Below are 22,077 nucleotides of genomic sequence, written 5' to 3' on the forward strand. Positions count from 1 at the left end.
GAGACGGTGTTTCACCATGTTGGCCAGGCTGGTCTGGAACTCCTGTCCTCAGGTGATCCACCTTCCTCGGCCTCCCAGAGTGGTGGGATTACAGATGTGAGCCACTGCACCCGGCTAATCACTCACATCTTTTTTTTTCTTTGTTTCTTTTTCTTTGCTCCCTCCCTCCGACTCATCTTTTTCTTTATTTTTTTGAGATGGAGTCTCACTCTGTCGCCCAGGCTGGAGTGCAGTGGCGCAATACTGGCTCACTGCAACGCCTCCTGGGTTCAAGCGATTCTCCTGCCTCGGCCTCCTTGGGTATCTGGGATTACAGGTTCCTGCCACCACGCCCAGCTAATTTTTATATTTTCAGTAGAGACAGGGTTTCGCCATGTTAGCCACGCTGGTCACGAACTCCTGATCTCAGGTGACCCACCTTCCTTGGCCTCCTAAAGGGCTGGAATTACAGGAGTGAGCCACTGCGCAGGGCCACGCCACTAAATCTCTCCAAGCCTTGTTTTCTCGACTGTACGATGGAGATAGCACCTACTTCAGATATTGCTACACCGAATAAAGGGAGCTGGCATATCATGTCTAAGACATAACAAGCGCGCCATATAGGTTAGTAACTAGCTTAGCCTCAGGCCAATGGCCTCCTGTTCCCTAGACCCCGCGCGCCCCACGTGCCTCCTGTAAACAAGCGAGCGCGCAGGCGTCCCAGGCCTGCCCCCATTGGCCGGAGCGCCCGCGGGCAGGAGGAGGGCGGGCGCAGACCCCGCTGGCTGCGGGTTCGGTCGCGGGTGGGTTGGTGTCGTGTCCGTCGGTGTGCGCGTCTGGGCTGCCGGCTTCGCCCTCGCCATGGCGCCCTGGCTGCAGCTGCTGTCGCTGCTAGGGCTGCTCCCGGGCGCGGCGGCCGCCCCCGCCCAGCCCCGAGCCGCCGGCGAGGCCTGGGGGCCGCCGTCCCCGGAGCTGCTGGCGCCCGCCCGCTTCGCGCTGGAGATGTTCAACCGCGGCCGGGCTGTGGGGACGCTGGTCGTGCTGGGCGCTGTGCGCGGCCGCGTCCGGCGGGTGAGTCGGGCCGAGGTACAAGGGTTGGGAGCTTTGCCCTAACCTTGGGATGGGGCCTGTCCTCTGGAGAAACGGATCTCTGGCGATGGGGAACGGGCAGCGCGGCACGGGCGGGGCCGTGGGCGCCATGAAGGGCCGACCCTGCGCGCCTCACCCGCTCCTCTCTCCAAGGCGGGCCAGGGGTCGCTGTACTCCCTGGAGGCGACCCTGGAGGAGCCACCCTGCAACGACCCCATGGTGTGCCAGCTCCCCGTGTCCAAGAAAACCCTGGTGAGTGATGGGGCTCTAGGGGTTCCCCGCCCCCAGGCTGAGTAAGGCAGCAGTTGGATGATGACAGTTCAGGCCTAGACGCAGGGATCTGAGGCAGCTGCTGCCCCACCCTGAACCCCTTCCCAGGCCTCGAGGGCCAGAAACCAAGATGCTCTGAAGCGGGGGGAGGATGACCCGGTGCAGGCCGTGCCTCACTGTCCACTGTGGGGGTGATTGCCTTAGGAGTGCCCCTCATCTGAGGATCCTCCAGCTCCATCTTGCCCAGACCTTGCTCCCATCCAGGCCCCCAGGGCAGCTGCTTTCTCTCCCTCCAGCTCTGCAGCTTCGAAGTCCTAGATGAGCTTGGAAAACACGTGCTGCTGCGGAAAGACTGTGGCCCGGTGGACACCAAGGTTCCAGGTGCTGAGAGAGCCCAAGGCTGCTGGGGAGCCCAAGTCAGCCTTCACTCACGGCTCAGTCATTTCTTCTCTGTCCCAACCCCATCCAGACAATAGAAACGAGACTTTCAGCCCCGTCTTTTCACTGTTGAATGAGGATCCCCTGCCCCAGGTGAGGAGCATGTAGCTTAAGGAGCCAGCCGCTGCCTCATCGCCCTATTCCTCCTTCCCTCCTGGAGTCGGTTTCCCTGGTCAGGCTAAAGATCAGTTTGCCTATCCAGGACTTGACTGTGAAGATGGCTTCAATCTTCAGGAACTTTGTCATTACCTATAACCGGACATATGAGTCAAAGGAAGGTGAGGACCCAGCCTTGGCTGTACCTGTTACAATCAGAACAGGACTTTCTCCCCAACTTGGCACTTTGGGGGAGGGGAAAGACGAGAAGCAGTGCACCTGTTCCAGGACCCCGTAATTCCTGAGCTTTCCTTTAGCCTTCCTGGCCTGGGCAGCCACTCTGAGTACCTGGTCCCTTCTCCCCCTTATCTTCCCAGTCAGAAGCCATGTGTCTTGGCTGGGCGCAGTGGCTCACATTTGTAATCCCAGCACTTTGGGAGGCCAAGGCGGGCAGATCACCTGAGGTCAAGAGTTCAAGACCACCCTGGCCAACATGGTGAAACCCCATCTCTACTAAAAACCCCACAAAAATCAGCTGGGCGTAGTGGCACATGCCTGTGTCCCAGTTACTCAGGAGGCTGAGGCAGGAGAATCGCTTGAACTTTGGAGGCAGAGGTTGCAGTGAACTGAGATTGTGCCACTCCACTCCAGCATGGGTGACAAGAGGGAAAACTCTTTTCTAAAAAAAAAAAAAAAAGCAGCCATGGGTCTTCATCACTCTGGGTAGGGTGGGATGGGGGCAGAGGCCAGATTTTTTGTGCTGGAGAGTTCTTGACAACATGGCCTTTCCCCACCACCTCTTTTTGGTGGTGTCCTCTAGACCCCATTTATTGCTTTTGCACCTGGGAAGTCATCACTTCAGTTTGGCCCCAAAAGTTGATCAGACCTCCCACTCCATCACTTGCACGTCTAGCCCCCACCCCTACCTGCTCCCCAGGAAACCCCTGCCTGCTATCCCCAATTGCCCCTTTTTTTATTTGCCTGGGGTCGAGCCCCTCCTCTTCTGCTCCTTGGTCCTCAGAAGCCCAGTGGCGCCTGTCCATCTTTGTCCGTAACATGGTGCGAGCCCAGAAGATCCAGGCTCTGGACCGAGGTACAGCTCAGTATGGAGTCACCAAGTTCAGTGATCTCACAGGTAGGGGGAGTGGCCAGAGTCCTCATGGAGCCAGGAAGAGATAGGGCCTTGCTCGCAAGGCCTCTGGTCAGGTCTGGCTTAGAACACTCTTCTTCCCCCTGCCCTGTCCACCTTTGCCCACAGAGGAGGAGTTCCGTACTATCTACCTGAATCCTCTCCTGAGAGAAGAGCCTGGCAAGAAGATGAAACAAGCCAAGTCTGTGGGTGACCTTGCCCCACCTGAATGGGACTGGAGGAGTAAGGGGGCTGTCACAAAAGTCAAGGACCAGGTTGGACTCCTAGAAGTGAGGGCGGGACATGAGCACAGCACTGGGGCTGGCGCAGGGATCCAGCTCTGATTCTACCCATCTCTCGTAGGGCATGTGCGGCTCCTGCTGGGCCTTCTCAGTCACAGGCAACGTGGAGGGCCAGTGGTTTCTGAACCAGGGGACCCTGCTCTCCCTCTCTGAGCAGGGTGAGCATCTCGCTCTACCCATGTGTCCCCAGCCTAGCCCCTCAGGAGGGCTTCTTGGGACCAGCCTTCTGTCTCCTAGAGCTCTTGGACTGTGACAAGATTGACAAGGCCTGCATGGGCGGCTTGCCCTCCAGTGCCTACTCAGCCATCAAGAATTTGGGTATGCATTCATGGGGTCAGGAGGGGCCTCTGCAAGAAGTTAGTTTATGATGGGGGGAGACATGAGCATGAGAAACACACAGCACTGGGTTCAAGTCTTAATGCTGACCCAGCTACACACGATGGCTCATGCCTGTATTTCCAGCACTTTGGGAGGCCAAGGTGGGAAGATCGCTTAAAGCTAGAAGTTCAGGCCCAGCTTGGGCAACATAGCAAGACCCCTATCTCTACAAAAAACTAAAGACATTAGCTGGGCATGGTGGCTTGCATCTGTAGTCTCAGCTACTTGGGAGGCTGAGGCAGGAGGATCGCCTGAGCCCAGGAAGTTGAGGCTGCAGTGAGGCGTGTTTGTGCCACTGTATTCCAGCCTGGGTGAAAGACTGCTAGGCCAAGCCCTTGGTGAGGAGTCAGAAGTTGGAATTGAGTTCTGTCTCTGCCACTTTTCTTTTTTTTTTTTCTTTTTTTTTTTTTTTTTTGAGACGGAGTCTCGCTCTTGTTACCCAGGCTGGAGTGCAATGGCGCGATCTCGGCTCACCGCAACCTCCGTCTCCTGGGTTCAGGCAATTCTCCTGCCTCAGCCTCCTGAGTAGCTGGGATTACAGGCACGTGCCACCGTGCCCAGCTAATTTTTTTGTATTAATAGAGACGGGGTTTCACAATGTTGACCAGGATGGTCTCGATCTCTCGACCTCGTGATTCACCCGCCTCGGCCTCCCAAAGTGCTGGGATTACAGGCTTGAGCCACCGCGCCCGGCCTTTTTTTTTTTTTTTTTTTTTTTTGAGGCAGACTTTTGCTCTTGTTACCCAGGCTGGAGTGCAATGGCGTGATCTCGGCTCATCGCAACCTCCGCATCTTGGGTTCAGGCAATTCTCCCGCCTCAGCCTCCTGAGTAGCTGGGATTACAGGCATGCGCCACCACGCCCAGCTAATTTTTTGTATTTTTAGTAGAGACGGGGTTTCACCATGTTGACCAGGATGGTCTCGATCTCTTGATCTCGTGATCCACCCGCCTCAGCCTCCCAAAGTGCTGGGATTACAGGCATGAGCCACCGTGCCCGGCTCTGCCACTTTTCTTGCTGGCTACTGCTCCCTCCTCCCTACCTCTTCCAGCCTCAGATGTGTTATTTCTAGAATGAAGACATTCTTCAGAGGGGATGGCCTGTGGCCTGGGGTAAATGAGGAATGTGAGACCTTGTGTAAGGGGTTTAGTCCACTTCTGGCTGTCAATGGCAAATGGGAGCCCGTCCTTCTCTATCTATCCCCACTGTTCCCCAGGAGGGCTGGAGACAGAGGATGACTACAGCTACCGGGGCCACATGCAGGCCTGCAACTTCTCACCAGAGAAGGCCAAGGTCTACATTAATGACTCTGTGGAGCTGAGCCAGAATGAGCAGAGTGAGTGAGGGGCAGAGTGAGGTGAGGCCAGGAGGGGCTGGGGCCTGGGTGCCCTCTGATGTCACCCCTTCTATTCTCAGAGCTGGCGGCCTGGCTGGCCAAGAGAGGCCCAATCTCTGTTGCCATCAATGCCTTTGGCATGCAGGTGAGGCCCTAGCCCCACTGCCGCTGCCCCATCTCTTGACCTCCTCGACCTCTCAGAGTCGATCCCCTACTCCTTCTCCTCCACCTCCAGTTTTACCGCCACGGGATCTCCCGCCCTCTCCGGCCCCTCTGCAGCCCTTGGCTCATCGACCACGCGGTGTTGCTTGTGGGCTATGGCAACCGTGAGTTCCACTGCCTGTCCTGCATCCAGCCAGGCCACAGGCAGGGGCGGGAGCACAGCATCTCAGGTCCTCTAGAGGGGAAATTGGGGGAATGCCTAGGAACCCTATTCTTTACCTGCTGCCTGGGCCGTGGTGCCAGGTGGGCATCATCTGTCCTTTATGGAAGGGAAGCTGAGCTGTGGTAGGTTGAATATTGATGGCCCAATACCCTGCAAGAGGTGGGTGGGTGGGTGCTTCCTCCCTGCCCCAGGGCTGGACCAGGTCTCCCTGAGGCTGGTAGGTGGGGCCCAAGATTTCTGCTCTTCTCCTAGTCCCTGTCACACAGTAGGCCCAGTGCAAGTATTTGAAGGGTGCAAAGTGATTGAGGCTCTGCCTGGAGAATTCAGGGCCCTGATCCTTCTGCTCTGCACTGCACCCCAGGCTCTGACGTTCCCTTCTGGGCCATCAAGAACAGCTGGGGCACTGACTGGGGTGAGAAGGTGAGTCTTGCCGGCTCGGTCCTTGGCCCTCCAGGCTGCCGTCCTACCCTGGTGCCCTCACCAGCTCCCACTCTCCCCCAGGGTTACTACTACTTGCATCGCGGGTCTGGGGCCTGTGGTGTGAACACCATGGCCAGCTCGGCGGTGGTGGACTGAGGGGCCCCCAGCTCAGGACCTGGTGCTGATCAGAGTAGCTGCTGCCCCAACCTGACACGTGTCCAGGCCCCTCCTCGGGAGGTACAGCTGGCTGAGGGACAGACACTGGGTACCTCAGGGTGAGCAGAGGGCACTGGGCTGGGGCACAGCCCCTGCTTCCCTGCACCCCACTCCCAACCTGAAGTTCTGCACTTGCTCCTTTGTTGAATTGTGGTAGCCCAGGGTGAAGCTCTCGGGGTGAAGGGTGGTGGTTTGGCAGTTGAGGCTGGGGCAAGAACTCTGGGCTCAGGTAATGAGCAGGAAGAAACTAATCTTACCCCAGCTCTGTCCTGCCCCACTTTCCTCTGATACTGTAAATTTTCTGGTTCCCTTGGATTTAGGGATAGTGTCCCCCTTCCATGTCCAGGAAACTTGTAACCACCCTTTTCTAACAGCAATAAAGAGGTGTCCTGGTCCCCAATGTGGTATGAATGCTCAGTTCCCAAGGTGAGGAGGAATGGCAGGGACTCCTGGAGGGTCAAGGTGGGATAGCTGGTTCTGCCCAGGAGCCTGAGGGCGCCCAGCTTCTGCTTCAGGAACCAAAAGGAGATGGGGAGAGGCCCACTGAGGGATCTTTATTCAGAAGCGCTTGGCTGGTCGCTCTCTCAGGCCTTTGCCCTGAGGGACGGATGGGATCAACAACCACAGGGTGCACCCTCTCTCCATTTTGCATAGAGAACCTCAGTGGTTGGGGTTAGAGGTCGCTCTCCCCATAGAGGGCACTGGAGAAGGCCACGTAGTCCAGGGCTCCAGCCGGGGCCCCGGATCCCTTGTAGGGGACCATACGGCGGATGCAGTACTCGGCCTGCTCGGCGGGGAGCTCGCGCCGCAACTCCTCGGGGGTGATGTAGTTCTGGGGAGAAGAGGCATTGAGGGCCCCCAGGTCCCATGCCTTGCCCCAGCCCACCAGCCCCTCCACTGCCTGGAACTTACCTTGTCTCCTGCTAGGATCTTGAAGGAGGCCACAACTTGCTCAGCCGTGTCAGTCTCGGCTGTCTCTCGGGTCATGAAGTCTATGAAGGCCTGGAAGGTCACCACCCCGGCTGCATTGGGGTCCACCATGGTCATGATGCGAGCAAACTCCACTTCCCCCTGCAGAGATAGAGACCAGGCGTTATGCCCATGAGCACTAAAGCCAGGAGGGCTCCTGGGATCTCCTCCTGGGGACTGTCCAGCCTTGGCTTGCAGAGCCCCAGTGACAGGGTGTTCCCTTCCTCCAGAGACCAAAGTCCTTTATGGTAGGCTGAAATCTGCAAATTTGCAAAATCTGCAAAAAGCCCAGCCATTTGCTCCTCCAGAGAGCTACAGCAGGAAGCTGGTCCTGATTTTTTCCCCAGGGCCCCCCATTGCTGTAGTGCTGTTTTTCTACAGGTAAAAATGTTACAAGCTCAGATTTTGGGTCCATACAGAACTGGGTCCAAGCGAGTTTACTCTCTGAACCTTGCTAGCCCCTGTGTGGATGTGATGAAGGTGCAGGGCAGTGTGTGTGAAGATGGGAGGCTTGCAGTAGGTGGTCAGCACAGAGGAGGGGTGCTCACCAGGTCATAGCCCATGGAGATGAGGCAAGCTCGGAAGTCATCGGGCTCCATCATCCCATTCCGCTTCTGTAGGGGGTGAGTGGGTATCAGGCTTGGTCTCCAGCCCCCACCAGCCCCCAAGTGTCTTACCCCACAGGGCCAGGCTCCTGCTGACCCGGTCAAAGTGGTTGAAGGATGCTCGGAACTCGTTGAGCTGCTCCTGGCTCAGGCCCTTGGCGTCTCGGGTCAGTACCTGGTTCTCCACTTCATTGATGGTACGGGCGATGGAGGTGAGCAGCTGCTCCCAGCCCACACGGATGTGCTGGCAGGCAGAGGACAGGCCATCGTCAGTGGGCGGCCAGTGCCTGGCCACTGGCTCTAGCTCCACGCTCAGTCTGCTGAATGACCCTGGGCAAGTCCTCCCCCTCACTGGGCCTCCATCCCCATCTGGAGGCTCCACTGAGTAACCCCCCAGCAGTCCTTCCTGTCTTCTGCTAACCAGCTATGGCCAATCCTGGCCTGGCTTTGGACTGCTCTGTGATTCTGGAAGGGTCGCTTTCCGTTGCTGGGTCTTAAGGGACCTGGCCAAGCTGAACTGGGCACCCTACTGGGACACACATGTTCTGTCCAGCTGTGATCTCCCTGGGCCCCCTGAGCCAGCGCCGCCTGCGCTCTCTGCCGAGAGGGTGCAATCCCACCTCCATGCTGTAGACGGTGTGCTTATTGTCGAACACCAGGCTCTCCTGCAGCAGCTGGTGGTCACCCTCCAGCCGGTCAATGTTAGTCTTGTAGTTGATAATGTTCTGCTCCTGCTGCCGTAGCCCAGCCATTTGCTCCTCCAGAGAGCCGGCCAGCCCCGCCGCCAGCCGTCCCACCTCCTGCAGGGGTACCCAGGTAGCATGAGAGCTCCCGACTCCCTGTGGCCCAGCCCTGGCCCCACTCCCCCAGGTTGGCCGCACTATCCCAGCCCTTACCTCCACCTTCGCCTGGATCCAGGGTCCAATGGCATTGGCCTGGGCCGCAAATTGTCGCCGGAGCCTCTCGTTTACCTGCTGCCGTGCCAGCTCCTCCTGCAGTGTCTGGTCACGGCTGGGCACCAGCTTTCGGACCTGGGAGGAGGGTAGTTATGCCAAAGCTAGCTCTGGTGGCTGGGAAATGGCTTTGAGGGGAGATGGGCTCCAGCCCCTCAAACCGCAGCCCCAGTTGCCTTGCGCCAACTTGTCTGGGATATATGAGAAAGCTCTTGGGCAAGTCACTAACCTATATGGGCTTCAGTTTTCTTATCTGCAAAATGGGGCTGATGGCATCATTTATAACTAATATGGGTGGTTTTATAAAACATGTCCACATGCAAGGCTTAATTCTACTTCACATCAGTGTGACAGGAAAATGCTGCTGTTAATGGCTCATCAAATACAGATGAGGCCAAGATAGGCAAGGTGATTCATCCAGTCCCATGTGGAGTCTGTGGCAGACCCCAGATCTGAAGATGGACTTTATTCTCCATATCTTGGGCCACCCAAGGTTTCAGGGTGGTCAGAGTGTGCAGGAAGGGGTGGAAGGAAGGCTACAGGTGGCACTGACCATGTCCCACTTGGTGTTGATGTCCTGCGGGCTGAGGGTGATGTAGGGGTTGGTGGAGCAGGGCCGCAGCCCATAGGTCTGGCAGATCTTCTGGATCTCGCCCTGGATGCCCATGATGGCGCCTCGCTCTCGGTCAGCCTCGGGCAATGTTGCTTTGAACTGATCATGTGCTCTCAGGAGGCTCTAGGGGTGACAGGAAGTATCAGCTGGTGTCCCCACTTACCACAGGCAACAGAAAGGGCCGCAGTGTGCCCCAGGCCACCCAGTGGTCCTGGGCAGTCCTGACACAAGAACCCTGGCCTCCTGTCTTCCAGCCCAGCACTCGGAAACGGGTTTTCCTCCCATCCCTGTGCCCCAGGAGCGTAAAGTTGTGGCTGGCAGAATTTGAGGCCAGCTTTTCTGTCATTCCATCTGTCACCTGCAACCCTGGCACCCACCTGGGTCTCCTCCACAGAGTGTACCAGCCACACGTCCTGCAGGTCCTCCACGGCACCGTCCAGCCAGTTGTTGAAGGGCGCGGCCCGCCGGGCAAACTCCAGCTGCAGCTGGTCTATGGTCTCCAGGAGCTTCTCCATCCGCTAGGGATGGGTGGTGTAGCGGGTCAGCAGCCTGCCTGGCAGACCTGGCCTCACCTGCCTACACACCCCCCAGCTCCCCCGCCCCCAGCCCCACCTCTAGTGCGTCCCGCCTTTTCTGGGTCAGGGTACCCAGGTTGTCCCACTGGTCGCAGATGGCCTGGCAGCGGCTGTTCACTGAGGCCGCCTCGTGGTAGTCCAGCTCACTAGGAGAGCAAAGTGGGACGAGTGTGGGGCCAGCCCCAGCCCAGATGTCCTAACTGCACTCCCAGGGCTGGAACCAGCGCCCCGCGTCGGGGCGAAGGTGTTGGAGGGAGCCAGGGCAGGTGGTGGGTAAAGCTGGGCGCTTTCCTAGAAAGGGATGTCCCTGGCTCATTAATGTGGGCAGGTGGGTGCCCGTGCGTTGTTAGCTGCAGTCCAGGAGGTGCTTGGGTGGAGGGGCAGGGTTGTGTGAGAAGGGGTGGCCAGGCCAAGGCTGATGCGGAGGGTTTGGGGCAGTGGGCAGGGTTAAGGGAGCAGGTAGGTTAGAGGACAGGCCATGGAGTGGGACAGGTCGAGTGCCAGTGGGAAGAGTGTGGGCATCAGCGGGATCCGGAGATGGGGATGGGGTTTCAGGAGGGGTCGGAGCGAATGGTGAAGGGGAAGGACGTGGGTGCCACAGCGGGGTCACAGAACTCGGGAGAGTCTAGGGTCTTGAGGAGGGCAGTGGGGACAAAGGCGGGGCTAGGGCGGTATTTGGGGCAGGCCTCGAGAGGCCCCGCCTACTTGAGCTCCTGGGCCAGGGCAGCAATGTGCTCCACGCGGTCCTGGTGTGCCGCCAGGTCGCTCTCAAAAGCCTCGTGGCGCCGCAGCAATGCCCGCACTTCTTGCAGCGAAGCTGAGTCGTAGTCGCGCTGGCTCAGCATCTCCTCTTTCCCTGCCCGAAGAGAGGCCGGCTCTGGTCACCCAGTGACAGCAGGGGCAGGGGTGCCGGCTGGGCTGTGTGACCTTGAAGCCTCATCTGTTAAGGTGACAATCGCCCAGGCCTAACGTGTCCTAAGCCCTGACCTGGCCTCCTTTGTTCACCAATAAAATCCTCGATAGAACACCAAATGAATGTTTCTATCCAGAGTAACGTACTTGACTCATGCAATATTTTAGCGTCAGTATACTTTGAGCATGATCTAAGTGATGTGAGGACTGGACTCTTGGACACCTGATACATATAAAGTGCTACATGATGAATTAGAGCAAACCTACAGAAGACCAGAGCAGGGTTGGGCAGTCAGTGGGGAGGCTGAGTTTATAGATAAATGGCCGGGCATCGTGGCTCATGCCTGTAATCCCAGCACTTTGGGAGGCTGAGGTGGGTGGATTGCTTGAGCCCAGGAGTTTGAGACCAGCCTGGGCAACAAAGTAAGAACCGATCTCTACAAAAAAATACAAAAAGTTAGCTGGGTGTGGTGTTGCATGCCTGTGGTTCCAGCTACTACTAAGGCTGAGACAGGAGAATCACTTGACCCTGGGAGGCAGAGATTATAGTAAGCCAAGATTGTACTGTCCTGGGTAATAGAACAAAACTCTATCTCAAAAAACAAAACGAACTGTGGCCCACAGAGGGGCAGTGGCCCAAAGAGAGGCCCAGGTTGCACCACAGCAAGTCAGGGTGGGACTAGAAATCCAGTCTCCAGCTTCCCTGCAGAGCACCTACCCCTGTCCTGTGGATTTTGCCAAGAACCTCCCCTCCTGCCCCTGCACATCACTGTGGGAGACAGTCTAGCCCCGTGAGGTAGTTATGCCTACCCCGGGTCCAGGCTTCGTGCAGGGAGGCTTTCTGCCGGAACTTCTCAGCCAGGTGCTGGAGCCGCTGCAGGCGCCGGATCTCTGAGAGCAGCCAGTCCTCATAGCCCTTTTCCACCTGCTCCAGCCCCCGCCATGCGTTGGCAATGTCCTGTGGGGCAGGCAGGGGTGCCCTTCATCACGGTTCGCCCATTGTACAGATGGGGATATGGAGCCCAAGGTCACCCAGGGAATGCGTGTAGAGCTCACCGAGACCAGCTTGCCCTCGGAGGGCATGAAGGCAGGCCGGTGGCTTAGCCGTAACTTGGTCTGCAGCGTGTTGAAGTTGATCTCCAGCTGGCACTTCTCCTGGACACGGGGTGGCTTGTGCAGGCGCCGGTAGTCCCGAAAGTCCTCCAGCTTGCGCTGCATGGCACTCATGCTGGGCTCGCCCACACGGTTCTCCAGCCATGGGACAGTGCGGCGGATCCACTCCAGCAGCTGACAGGGCCAGGCAGGGGCAAGGCAGAGAGCTCTGAGCCAACCTGCTCAGCTCACCCACCCCTCTCCACCCACACTCAGGCCTTGGCCAGAGGGTACGTGGGGGTGACTTTGACAACTACGAAGGGCAGAATGGGGTAGTCTCCACGAGTCAGGGAAGGAGGGGATGGTTGATTTCTGAGTCCAGGGGCTAGTATAGGTTGGTACAGAGCAAAGGGCTGTGTGACTATCTAAATACAAGTGAATGGATTGATGTGTGAGTAAACAGATGAATGATGAGTGAATCAGTGACTGATCAGGAGCTTGGGTTGGCAGAAGGTCAAGTGATGGGTGGGGGCGGACAGGAGGAGGCTGGGAGGAAGCCAGGGCTACTCTGAGCAGAGGGAGGCTCTGCAGGCCTGTGCTTGGGGTTAGCAGGGTTGGGAGAGGATGGTGGGAGGGGGCTCTCTGGCCCAGCCTCACCTCACTGGCAAGCTTCTCATATTCCTCCATCAGCTTCTCATTTTCCTGGTTCACCGCCAGCACCTTGCAGATCCGGTTGGCAGCTGTCTCTGCCTGTGGGAGGAGTGGGCAGAGGGCTGGCATTAAAGTAAGCTGCCTCTGTAAAGCTTAAAAACCAGAGCCCCTGGCTGGGCATGGTGGCTTATGCCTGTAATCCCAGCACTTTGGGAGGCTGAGGTGGGTGAGTTATTTGAGTCTAGGAGTTCAAGACCAGCCTGGGCAACATGATGAAACACCATCTCTATAAAAAATACAAAACTTAGCCAGGTGTGGTAGCCTGTGCCTGTAGTCCCAGTTACTGGGGAGGCTGAGGCAGGAGACAGGTCAAGGCTGCAATGAGCCGTGATCACGCCACTTCACTCCAGCCTGGGTGATAGAGTGAGACCCTGTCTCAAAAAACAAAACAAAAAAACAAACAAAACGGGAGTCCCTGCAAATAGGGAAAGGGACGAGGGAGCACGGCTCTTAGGTAGGGAGGGAGTTTCCAAACCAGGGTCCTCTGTTCCAGAGCTCTCTGAGGATTGAGTGTGTGCAGCTGGGACAGGGGCACTCCCACCCCCATGGTCTGGCGCCTTCAATGTTGGACTGCAGCCAAGGTTGGGCCCTTGGGTCCACCAGTGCAGGCAGCAACAGTTGGGCCCTCTTACCTGCTCAGCCCCGGCAAAGGCATGGTAGAAGCAGGACACATAGGTCATGATGGCCTTCTCATCTGGCTTTGGGGTGTTCACAATGTCTGGGGGAGGACAGCAAGGTATCTACTGGCCAAGGCAGGGGTCCCTCCCCAGGCAGAGAACTCCCTCTGGGTGGGAGAGTTGGAAGCATCTAGTCATGGCCAACAGCTGCCAGCCACCCAAGCCCAGTGTCGTCTTCTTCCTTGAAGCCCTCTCTCCTCACCCCAGGGCTCAGCGACTTCCCCACCTTCTCTCCTCGAGGTGAGAAAAGTGTGAAGGAGTGGGTGAGTGTGAGTGGGTAGCCACTGTGCCCCTCGTGAGGGACTGATCCACACTGCTTTGTGCCTTGAACTATTCTATACCTTCCTCTGTCTGTCTTTCCCCCAGGCCACAAGCTCCTTGGGGCCAGAACAAGTTCTCCTCCAGCGGTGGCCGCACAGCCCGAGCATCATGCATAGTAGATGCTTAGAAAGTGTTTGCTGCTTCAGTTGACTATTGCCTTGCCTAGGCATGGGGACCACAGGAAGGACGTCCCCCAGGGGAGCTGCCAGTCTTGAGGGACCAACATGATCCCAGGTGACCCAGGTAACTGGATGTGAGGCAGAAGGTATATTACATAGGGGAGAGGCAGGAGAGGCTGGTGCTCCTTGGGGAATGGGGCAGGGGACAAGACAGAGGACTCCTGGAGAAGGGGGACTGTGACCCGGGAGTGGGGTGGGGGCGGTCAGAGCATCTCAGGAGGAGGAAAGGGCAGTGCAAAGGTGTGGAACTTGTACCAGGCCCACCGGAGCCCTCCCCTGGGCTAGCTCACTCTCACCTTCCGCGTCCAGCATCTTGGGGATGTCCAGGTATTTCTCTGCCACCTCGAAGGCAGTGTTCAGGTTGCCGATGGGGTCATCCTAGATGGGTGTGAGGGAGGGAGGTGAAAGGTCAGCTGAAGGCAGAGGTCGTGGACTGGGGTGGCAGAGGCCTACCTTTCGCAGTTTGGCGTAGTCGATGAGGTCGGGGCGGTGTCGGTGGATGAGAGCGCAGAGGGCCAGGCCATCCTTCCAGCTGGACAGAGAGAAGGGGGGGGTCAGGCCTGGGTTCAAGCTGAGGCCCCGTTCTCCCTCGGTTCAGGAGTACCCCCCCGAAGGACAGCCTCATATGTAAAATGGAGTAAAGCACAAACTGCTTAGGTTGGGATTTGAGGCCCTCCATGACCAGATCTGGACCATCTCCTGCAAGCCCATCACGATTCCGTCACATATCCAAGCTTAGGCCTCACCAATTTCTAGATGTTTTTGGCTTCCAGCTTCCCTCTGGCTGGAATGGCCTTCCAGGGATGTCTCAAACACTCCCTCCTCCAGGAGTTAACTGGAACCCTCCTGGATTCAATTCCATTCCACTCAACATTACTGAGTCCTCTTTTCAGATACTGTTCTAGGAACTGTGCTGTGACCTTTTCCTCCCCTGTGGCTTGTGACAGGGACCAGCTCAGTGACCTTCAGTGATCAGAGAGGACTCCTCTCTGTGCCCAGTGCCCCACAGAGGCCCAGACACATTTGCTAACCAGCTGACAGACCTGGTGTGGAAATTCTGCACGTTGACGTTGCGGTATGGTGCTGTCTTCCTCTGGCACCACAGGAGCAAGCCTTCCTTGGCCGAGGTTTCTGGGTGGGGAGGAGGGGGCAGTATTCATTGGAAACGGGTCTGGGTCAGCCCTCTCACTCCTTTTTTTTTTTGAAACGGAGTTTTACCCTTGTTGCCTAGGCTGGAGTGCAATGGTGCAATCTCAGCTTGCTGTAACCTCTGCCTCCTAGGTTCAAGCGATTCTCCTGCCTCAGCCTCTCGAGTAGCTGGTATTACAGGCATGCACCACAATGCCTGGCTAATTTTGTATTTTTAGTAGAGATGGGGTTTCTCCATGTTGGTCAGGCTGGTCTCGAACTCCTGACCTCAAGTGATCCACCCACCTCAGCCTCCCAAAGTGCTGGGATTGCAGGCGTGAGCCACTGTGCCCAGCCTACATTTCTTTCCCTTCCTCCCTCCCTTCCTTCCTTTCTTCTTTTGCTATGTCATCCAACTGGAGTACAGTGACAACAATCATGGTCCACTGCAGCCTCAACCTCCCAGGCTCGAGCAATCCTCCTACCTCAGACTCCCTAGTCTGGGACTACAGGCACATGCCACCATGCCCAGCTATTTTTTTTTAATTTTAATTTTTGGCATTTTTTGTAGAGATGGGGTTTCACCATGTTGCCCAGGCTAGTCTTGAACTTCTGGGAGATCCTTCAAGTCATCTGCCTGCCTCGACCTTCCAAAATGCGGGGATTATAGGCCTGAGCCACTGCACTTGGCCCTGACCTCATTGCCCATTGCTCACCCTCCACAGAGATGTCCTGGATGGCGAAGCGAAGGATGATGGTCCAGATCATGCCCAGGGTCATCTTCAGGTTCCCGTCGACGATCTCTGCAGGGCAGGGGTCAGGGGACAGATTCTGCCTGGCATTCAAGTCCTGTGCTATCTGGCCTCAACTAACCTTCCCTCTGCTCAGTCCTCTGGCCCTTGTCTCCCATCTCAGGGCTGGCACCTAATAGGTGGGCACCTAGCAGATGCTCAGTAAGCATCTATTTTTCTTTTCTTTTCTTTTTTTTTTTGAGATGGAGTATCTTTCCGTTACCCCGGCTGGAGTGCAGTGGTGCGATCTTGGCTCACTGCAACCTCCGTCTCCTGGGTTCAAGCGATTCTCCTGCCTCAGCCTCCTGAGTAGCTGGGACTACAAGTGTGCACCACCAAACCCAGCTAATTTTTTTGTATCTTTAGTAGAGATGGGGTTTCACCATGTTGGCCAGGCTGGTCTCGAACTCCTGACCTTAAATGACCCGCCCACCTCGGTCTCCCAAAGTGCTGGGATTACAAACGTGAGCCACCGTGCGCAGCCATATCTATTTTTTGTTGTTGTTTAGTTGGTTGGTTTTGAGATTTTTTTTGAGATAGAGTTTTCTCTTTTGTGTGTGTGTGACAGAGTCTCACTCTTGTCATCCAGGCTGGAATGCAATGGTGTGATCTTGGCTTACTGCAACCTCCACCTCCCAGGTTAATGAGGAGCTGGGATCAGCCTACCAAGTAGCTGGGATTACAGATGTGTGCCACCATGCCCAGCAATTTTTTGCATTTTTAGTACAGATGGGGTTTCACCATGTTGGCTGGTCAGGCTGGTCTCAAACTCCTGACCTCAGGTGATCCACTCTCCTTGGCCTCCCAAAGTGCTGAGATTACAGGCATGAGCCACTGTGCCCAGCCAAGATGGAGTTTTGGTATGTTTCTCAGGCTGGTCTCCCAGCTCCCAGGCTCAAGTAGTCCTCTTGCCTCAGTTTCCCAAGTAGCTGAGACTACAGGCACGTGCTTCCATGCCTGGCTTGTTACTTAGAAATGATTTCACTGAACTCTTACTAGGGTTCAGGGGCTGCGCTGGCACTTTAGGTATATTTGCTCTTCTTTTTTTTTTTTTTTTTTTTCTCCAACACACTAAAAAGGAATCAAAGGAACTGATCCTAAAACTATGTGTTGTTCAAGCAAAGGGAAGGGGTCAGGTTTTGTCTAAGGGACTATCTCTGTGTTTCACTCTGTTGCTCAGGCTGGAGTGCAGTGGTGCAATCTTGGCTCATTGCAACCTCCGCCTCCCAGGTTCATTCGATTCTCGTGCCTCAGCCTCCCAAATAGCTGAGATTACAGGTGTGCAGCACCACAACCAGCTGATTTTTGTAATTTTAGTAGAGATGGGGGTTTTGTCATGTTGGCTAGGCTCGAACTCCTAGCCTCAAGCGGTCCACCTACCTCGGCCTCCCAAAGTGCTGAGATTACAGGCGTAAGCCACCAGGCCTGTCTGGTAGATTGGCTCTTTACAGGCTCTCTGGCGAGGCAGGGATTATTCCCATTGTTGAGATGAGGAAACTGAGACTCACAGAGGTGATTTGTTGATATCAAGAGAGGCTCCCACTCCCTGCCCACAACCCTTCCTGCTACCTCCTCACCTTCAGCACCAATGGACACCAGCTTAACCCCCTTGCTGGCAATGAAGTCCAGGGCCTTGTTAACGTTGGCGATTTTGTGGAAGCGCATCTTGCCTTTATCTGGCCTGGGCAGCCTCTCTCCTGGGTATAAGAGGAGAGTCCAAGGGCCAAAGGTCATGAGAGGCAGCTGAAGCCATTGCCCACAAACTCTCCCCTCCCCGCCAAGTCCCGTCAAACACTCTGCCACCCTATGGCCCCTGCTGTCCAGATGTTCCTGGGTCCTGGGGCCCAGGTGCACTGATTTCCCATCCTCACCTGAAATGACCTCCAGGAGCAGCATGAGTTTAAGGCCATTGCGGAAATCATCCTCGATGTTCTCGATCTGGGTGCCCGCCTTGCGCAGGTGTGAGTTGCACCAGGCAGTGAAGGTCTGGGGGCAGAGGATGGCACTCAGACCCTACAACCAGGTCTGGGGGATGTGGGGCACGGTCCTGTCTCCTCACTCAGGGTAGGTCTCAGAGCCTTGTATTTCTGAATTCAAGTCTCAGCTCAACTCAGCCACTGACTTGCTGTGCATCCTGGGCCAGTCCCGTTCCCTCTCTGAGCTTTAGTTTTCCTGGCAGGGGAGAAATGGGGTCTGGGACCCATGCAGGTCCCAGTTTGGACTTGGGGCACCCTCCCACCAGCACGTCAGCCTTAGCTGGTCTTAAATACTCGAGGGGCCCTAGAAAATGTTAACACATTCAAAGTGTGGGGCCCTTTGAGGTCTTGAACTATAAGAACCAGTGCAGGGCGATACTGCCTTTCTGAAATCTGAAAACTCCTGGACTGAAGCACATCTGGCCCTCAGGGTTTTGTCTAAGGGACTGTCTCTGTCTTTCTATTTTCTTAGCCCCACTGACCTTCCAGGGCTGTTGTAAATTGGCCTCTGAATAGACCTTAAGTGTGCAAGGACTCTGCCGGCTGTTGGAGGGTCAGCTGGCAAGGGTCAGGCCTTGCCTGATCTCATTTTGTTTTTTTAGAGACAGATGGGGTCTTACTATGTTGCCCAGGCTTGTCTCAAGCTTCTGGGCTCAAGTGAACTGTTGGGATTACAGGCATGAGCTACCATGCCTGGTCTGAACTCATTTCCCGGGGTGGCTGCCCATCCCTTCCCCAATAGTCAGCCTCAGCCTCAGGCTCCGTCTGAGATGGGAGGGATGGTACAAGGCTGTGCATCTGTTGGGGATGGGGTGACATGGCACTTGGTACACAAGTTTCTGCCAACCTGCTGCCCTTCGGGTTCTGAATTCTGTCTTTCCAGAGACGCCTTGGTAGAGTCAGGGTGGGCTCCAAGTCCAGCTGAGCCACTCACTCTCTGTGATCTAGGGTCAGCCCCTTTCCCTCTTTGGGGATTGGTCTCCCCATTTGTGTAATTAAAGTAGGCGCTGAGTACAACTTGATGGGAACCCAAGCACTGAACAGGGCAACTAGATTTCCCACAGTTCCCTCCAACCCTGGAGTCTGAGATGCTTTGAGTCTGGAAAAGGCAGGGGGACAGGCAGGTCTGGGTGGTGCCAGACATGACTCTGAATGAGACGTGCTTCCTGCCCTAAGGGAGCTGATAGTCTATCCAAAAGTCATGTTGATCTGAGATGTGCTGGAAGAAGTCGCTGAGGAGTTTATGGGAGGGACGCTGCAGATCAGGGTGGGGGCCTCTTGGGGAAGGCCAGTATTTGATCAGAACTATGATGGACAGGAATTATTCAGGCAGGGAAGGGCAGGCAAGGGCATTTCAGGTAGGGGCAGCCATGCGGGCAACTGCTTGGTGGCTGAGAGAAACAGTTGCTACATTTGTCAGACTACAAGGATCTGGGCACTGCTGGAATGAAGCTGGGGGTGTTGGGGCAGAAGTGGTAAGAGGCGGGCCGGAGGGGCAGCAGGGGCCAGGTCATGCATGATCTTGGGTGCTAAGCCGGGGAGATTAAATTTGATCTTGAGGGCAACAGGGAGTCAGGGAAGCCTCAGGCAAGAGGGAGGTGGGCAGAACTGTCCATGCTGGTTGCAGAATGGAGCTAAATGGCTTGGTGCGGCAGAGGGGAGAAGTGAGGAAGCAGTAACTGGGACCAGGGCAAGAGAGGAAGGGTGTCAGTGATGGGGACAAGGCAGGATCGCGTGGATGAGACAGAAATGATGGAATGTAAGCTCCCTGTGGCAGGGGCTTTATTTTGTCTGCTGCCAAATCCCAGCACCTAAAACGGTGCTGGCACATAGTAAGTCACCAGGTGGGAGGAGGTGGGCATGCTGCTCCAAGACTGTGTGAAGGAAGCCCTTGGATGGAGGAGTCACTGGGGAGAAAGGGAGCATAGAGGAACAGGGAGAGGGCAGGGCTAAAGCAGAGCACAAGGATGTTTATTACCACCTTGCAATAAACAACGCTGGATGAGAAAGACATGAGCCACATGTCCAACTACAGGGGATGCTGATTGATTGTCAGAGCCTCTATGCTTCGCAGCCGTTGAATGAATGGATGAGATGGTGACTGCAAGTTGCGATGAACAGATGTTTCTGATATTTTGTTAGGTGACAAAGGCAAGTTACAGACTGGCATGTGTCATATGAGGGGCATGAAGACCTGGATCCAGGAGAGGCCCGGGTGGGAGGGCGTAGGGATAGATGTTGCAGAACAGGTGGCAGCTGGAGCCAAGGACAGGGATGTCATCACTGGGAAATTGCCAAACCTGGGACTGCAGCCAGGCTGGAGACAGATGCAGGGGAGCCTAACGGGAGGTCTGTCACCTGGGGAACCCTGGCCGAGTCAGCGGAGCCTCCTGGCCCTTGGGGTCATCTCCTGTTATCTAACCCAGCGGAAGTGTTCTGATTCTAAATTCTAGCATTCTCAGGTCCTGCAAATTCCACTGAGTGCCCCGGTACCCTTCCCTTTCCTGGAGTCATACGGTGTTGGCACACGCTGAGCAGGGTCCAATGGCTCATGGTGCTCTCTTAGTTACCCTTGGCCTGCCACTCCCCAAACTTTTCTCCCTCTGACCTGGATCATCTTCTCTTTGGGAACCCAGGTGTCCTGTCCCCTCCACTTGGGAAAGTCTGGGAGTGAAAATAGCTCAGGGAGGGAGGGGCCCTGAGTGCCCAACGGGCTGGGCCCCTGAGGTGCTGCCTCAGCACTACGTGTCCATCTGGCCAGAGAGTCAGGTTACTGCGTAAGGGGACCCAGGTCTCCCCTTCCTGACCTGTGGCCTTTTCAGCAGACTCAGGGCCCCTGGGGTATCTTGAGAAAGAATGGGGGAGGGGCAAGGGATAAAGATCCTCAGGTTAGGGGGTCTTGAAGTCTGACAGTCTGTGATTTGAGGCCTGTCTCTGCTCCTTTCTGGGCTCCAGTTTCTTCAATTGCTTTTTTTTGAGACGGAGTTTCGCTCTTGTTACCCAGGCTGGAGTGCAACGGCGCGATCTCGGCTCACCGCAACATCCGCTTCCTGGGTTCAGGCAATTCTCCTGCCTCAGCCTCCTGAGTAGCTGGGATTACAGGCACGCGCCACCGTGCCCAGCTAATTTTTTGTATTTTTAGTAGAGACGGGGTTTCACCATGTTGACCAGGATGGTCTCGATCTCTTGACCTCGTGATCCACCCGCCTCGGCCTCCCAAAGTGCTGGGATTACAGGCTTGAGCCACCGCGCCCGGCTCTTCAATTGTTAAATGAGATACAGCGACTATGAACCCCACCCTGGAATGGGGTGGGGTCTGAGAGGACCCTCCTCACCCCACCACACTCCCAAGTCCACTAGCTGCCTGGCTGCAAGCCCTCAGGGTGGGGCCTGGGAATATTTAACTAGAGAGTGGTGGGGGAAAGATTCTTCTTCCTGAACCCCGAAACTTGGATCTCCTGGACTTTGCCCAGCCTGTTTTGACCAGCAGAAGTGGGGCAGTGGGCCCAGGGGAATGAACCCTGCGGGGTGGGGACCCCAGAAACTCTCTTGTCATTCTAAACCCCTCTTGAGGGCTCCCAGTCCTCTCCTCCAGCCCTGGGGACAGCAGACAGCTGATGGGCAGAGCCTGGGCTAGGGACTGGCACTCTAGGTTAAAGACAGCCTCTGCCCCTGTCCTGCTGAGATGCCCAGGACAAACCGCCCGGCCTCTCAGGCCTTGGTTTTACTGTCGGGAAATGGGCGAACACTCACTTTCCGCTGCTGCTTCTCCCAGGCCGGGTCCAGCAGCAGGTCGCGGTCCCAGTCCTCCTCCTGTTCCATGTACTCGCCGCCCCCGCCGCCGCCCGCGAAGGGCCCCTCCCCGGCCCCCAGACCCTCGGGCTGCATAACCATCATCATCTTGCTCGGGCTCCTGGCTTCGCTCCGCTCCGCGCGCTCTCGGACACCCGGGCCCCGTTAAGTAGGGCCCAATCCAGCCCCGGATCGAATTCGCACTAAATATGGGGGAGGAGGGAGGGGCCGGATGGGGCGAAGGAGCTCGGGCTGGACCTGGCAAGGGGTTGTCCTGGGGCCAGGGACTGCGGAGCTGGGGGGCGCCGGGATGGCTCTCGCGGCGGAGATCCTGGGTTTGCATTCCCGCTCCGCTGCGGGGGTGCTGTGTGACCTTGGGAAATCCATGGGACCTCTCTGAGTCTGTTTCCTCCTCTCCATAATGGAAAGGCCGATAATAATAGTGGCCGCGGGCCGCCCTGGCGGCTGCCCTCTGGCGCTCCTCGCTAGCCTCTTCAGCCCCTCGCTGGTGGGACACGGAGCCCTATCCCCATTTCACAGTCAGGAACACGAAGGCGCCGAGCTGTTTTGCATGTTTTCTGGGGTGATGAAGGGAGACACCGGGCGTGGGGAACGGCTCTGAGCCAGCTGGATGGGCCGCGGCAGGGCTATTAATATCGGGGCGGCTGGGGGGAGTAGGGGAGAATTTGCTGAGCCGGGAAACCCCGACGCCGCCCAGGCTGCAATTCAATCCTCCGGGCGCGCCT

General features: G+C 56.5%; 2 protein-coding genes across 3 annotated transcripts; one reads left to right on the forward strand and one right to left on the reverse strand.

Moving 5' to 3' along the window:
* The first annotated feature begins 840 nt into the window (after window positions 1-840).
* On the forward strand, window positions 841-6,437 carry CTSF (cathepsin F). Its single transcript, XM_064364703.1, is given in 14 exon segments — window positions 841-1,050; window positions 1,222-1,320; window positions 1,635-1,721; window positions 1,723-1,869; window positions 1,979-2,054; window positions 2,894-3,007; window positions 3,131-3,276; window positions 3,365-3,461; window positions 3,541-3,621; window positions 4,897-5,016; window positions 5,097-5,161; window positions 5,252-5,342; window positions 5,763-5,821; window positions 5,903-6,437. Coding segments are annotated over 14 exon segments (1,467 nt in total). The 3' UTR covers window positions 5,978-6,437.
* Window positions 6,438-6,566: 129 nt separating this feature from the next.
* On the reverse strand, window positions 6,567-21,536 carry ACTN3 (actinin alpha 3). Of its 2 annotated transcripts, XM_012436918.3 has the most exons (21): window positions 21,293-21,536; window positions 17,435-17,549; window positions 17,141-17,260; window positions 15,489-15,575; window positions 14,688-14,775; window positions 14,098-14,176; window positions 13,941-14,022; window positions 13,100-13,185; window positions 12,414-12,506; window positions 11,721-11,951; window positions 11,475-11,622; window positions 10,458-10,608; window positions 9,790-9,898; window positions 9,555-9,695; window positions 9,118-9,300; window positions 8,508-8,642; window positions 8,232-8,411; window positions 7,709-7,855; window positions 7,555-7,620; window positions 6,950-7,108; window positions 6,567-6,869 (listed from the first exon to the last, which is right to left on the reverse strand). In XM_012436918.3, exons 1-21 carry the CDS (start codon window positions 21,437-21,439, stop codon window positions 6,711-6,713), a joined length of 2,706 nt encoding a protein of 901 aa, XP_012292341.1. In that variant the 5' UTR covers window positions 21,440-21,536; the 3' UTR covers window positions 6,567-6,710. The 2 variants fall into 2 exon arrangements, with proteins under 2 accessions (XP_012292341.1, XP_064220772.1); XM_064364702.1 differs by having other exon boundaries at window positions 17,141-17,549; window positions 21,293-21,457.
* Between the last annotated feature and the right edge of the window lie 541 nt (window positions 21,537-22,077).

Source organism: Aotus nancymaae, unplaced genomic scaffold, assembly GCF_030222135.1.
Source record: "Aotus nancymaae isolate 86718 unplaced genomic scaffold, 86718_ANA_hifiasm-v0.15.2.pri h1tg000059l, whole genome shotgun sequence".
Lineage (NCBI taxonomy): Eukaryota > Metazoa > Chordata > Mammalia > Primates > Aotidae > Aotus > Aotus nancymaae.

What these genes read in the sequence shown, in the direction of transcription:
- ACTN3 (XM_064364702.1), bottom strand. Translation starts at nt 21,439, where the DNA reads ATGATGATGGTTATGCAGCCCGAGGGTCTGGGGGCCGGGGAGGGGCCC. An exon ending in ACTCTGTGGAGGAGACCCAG is followed by an intron (nt 9,301 to 9,554) that starts GTGGGTGCCAGG and finishes TGTCACCCCTAG; the next exon opens with AGCCTCCTGAGAGCACATGA. An exon ending in GGATCCAGGCGAAGGTGGAG is followed by an intron (nt 8,412 to 8,507) that starts GTAAGGGCTGGG and finishes GTACCCCTGCAG; the next exon opens with GAGGTGGGACGGCTGGCGGC.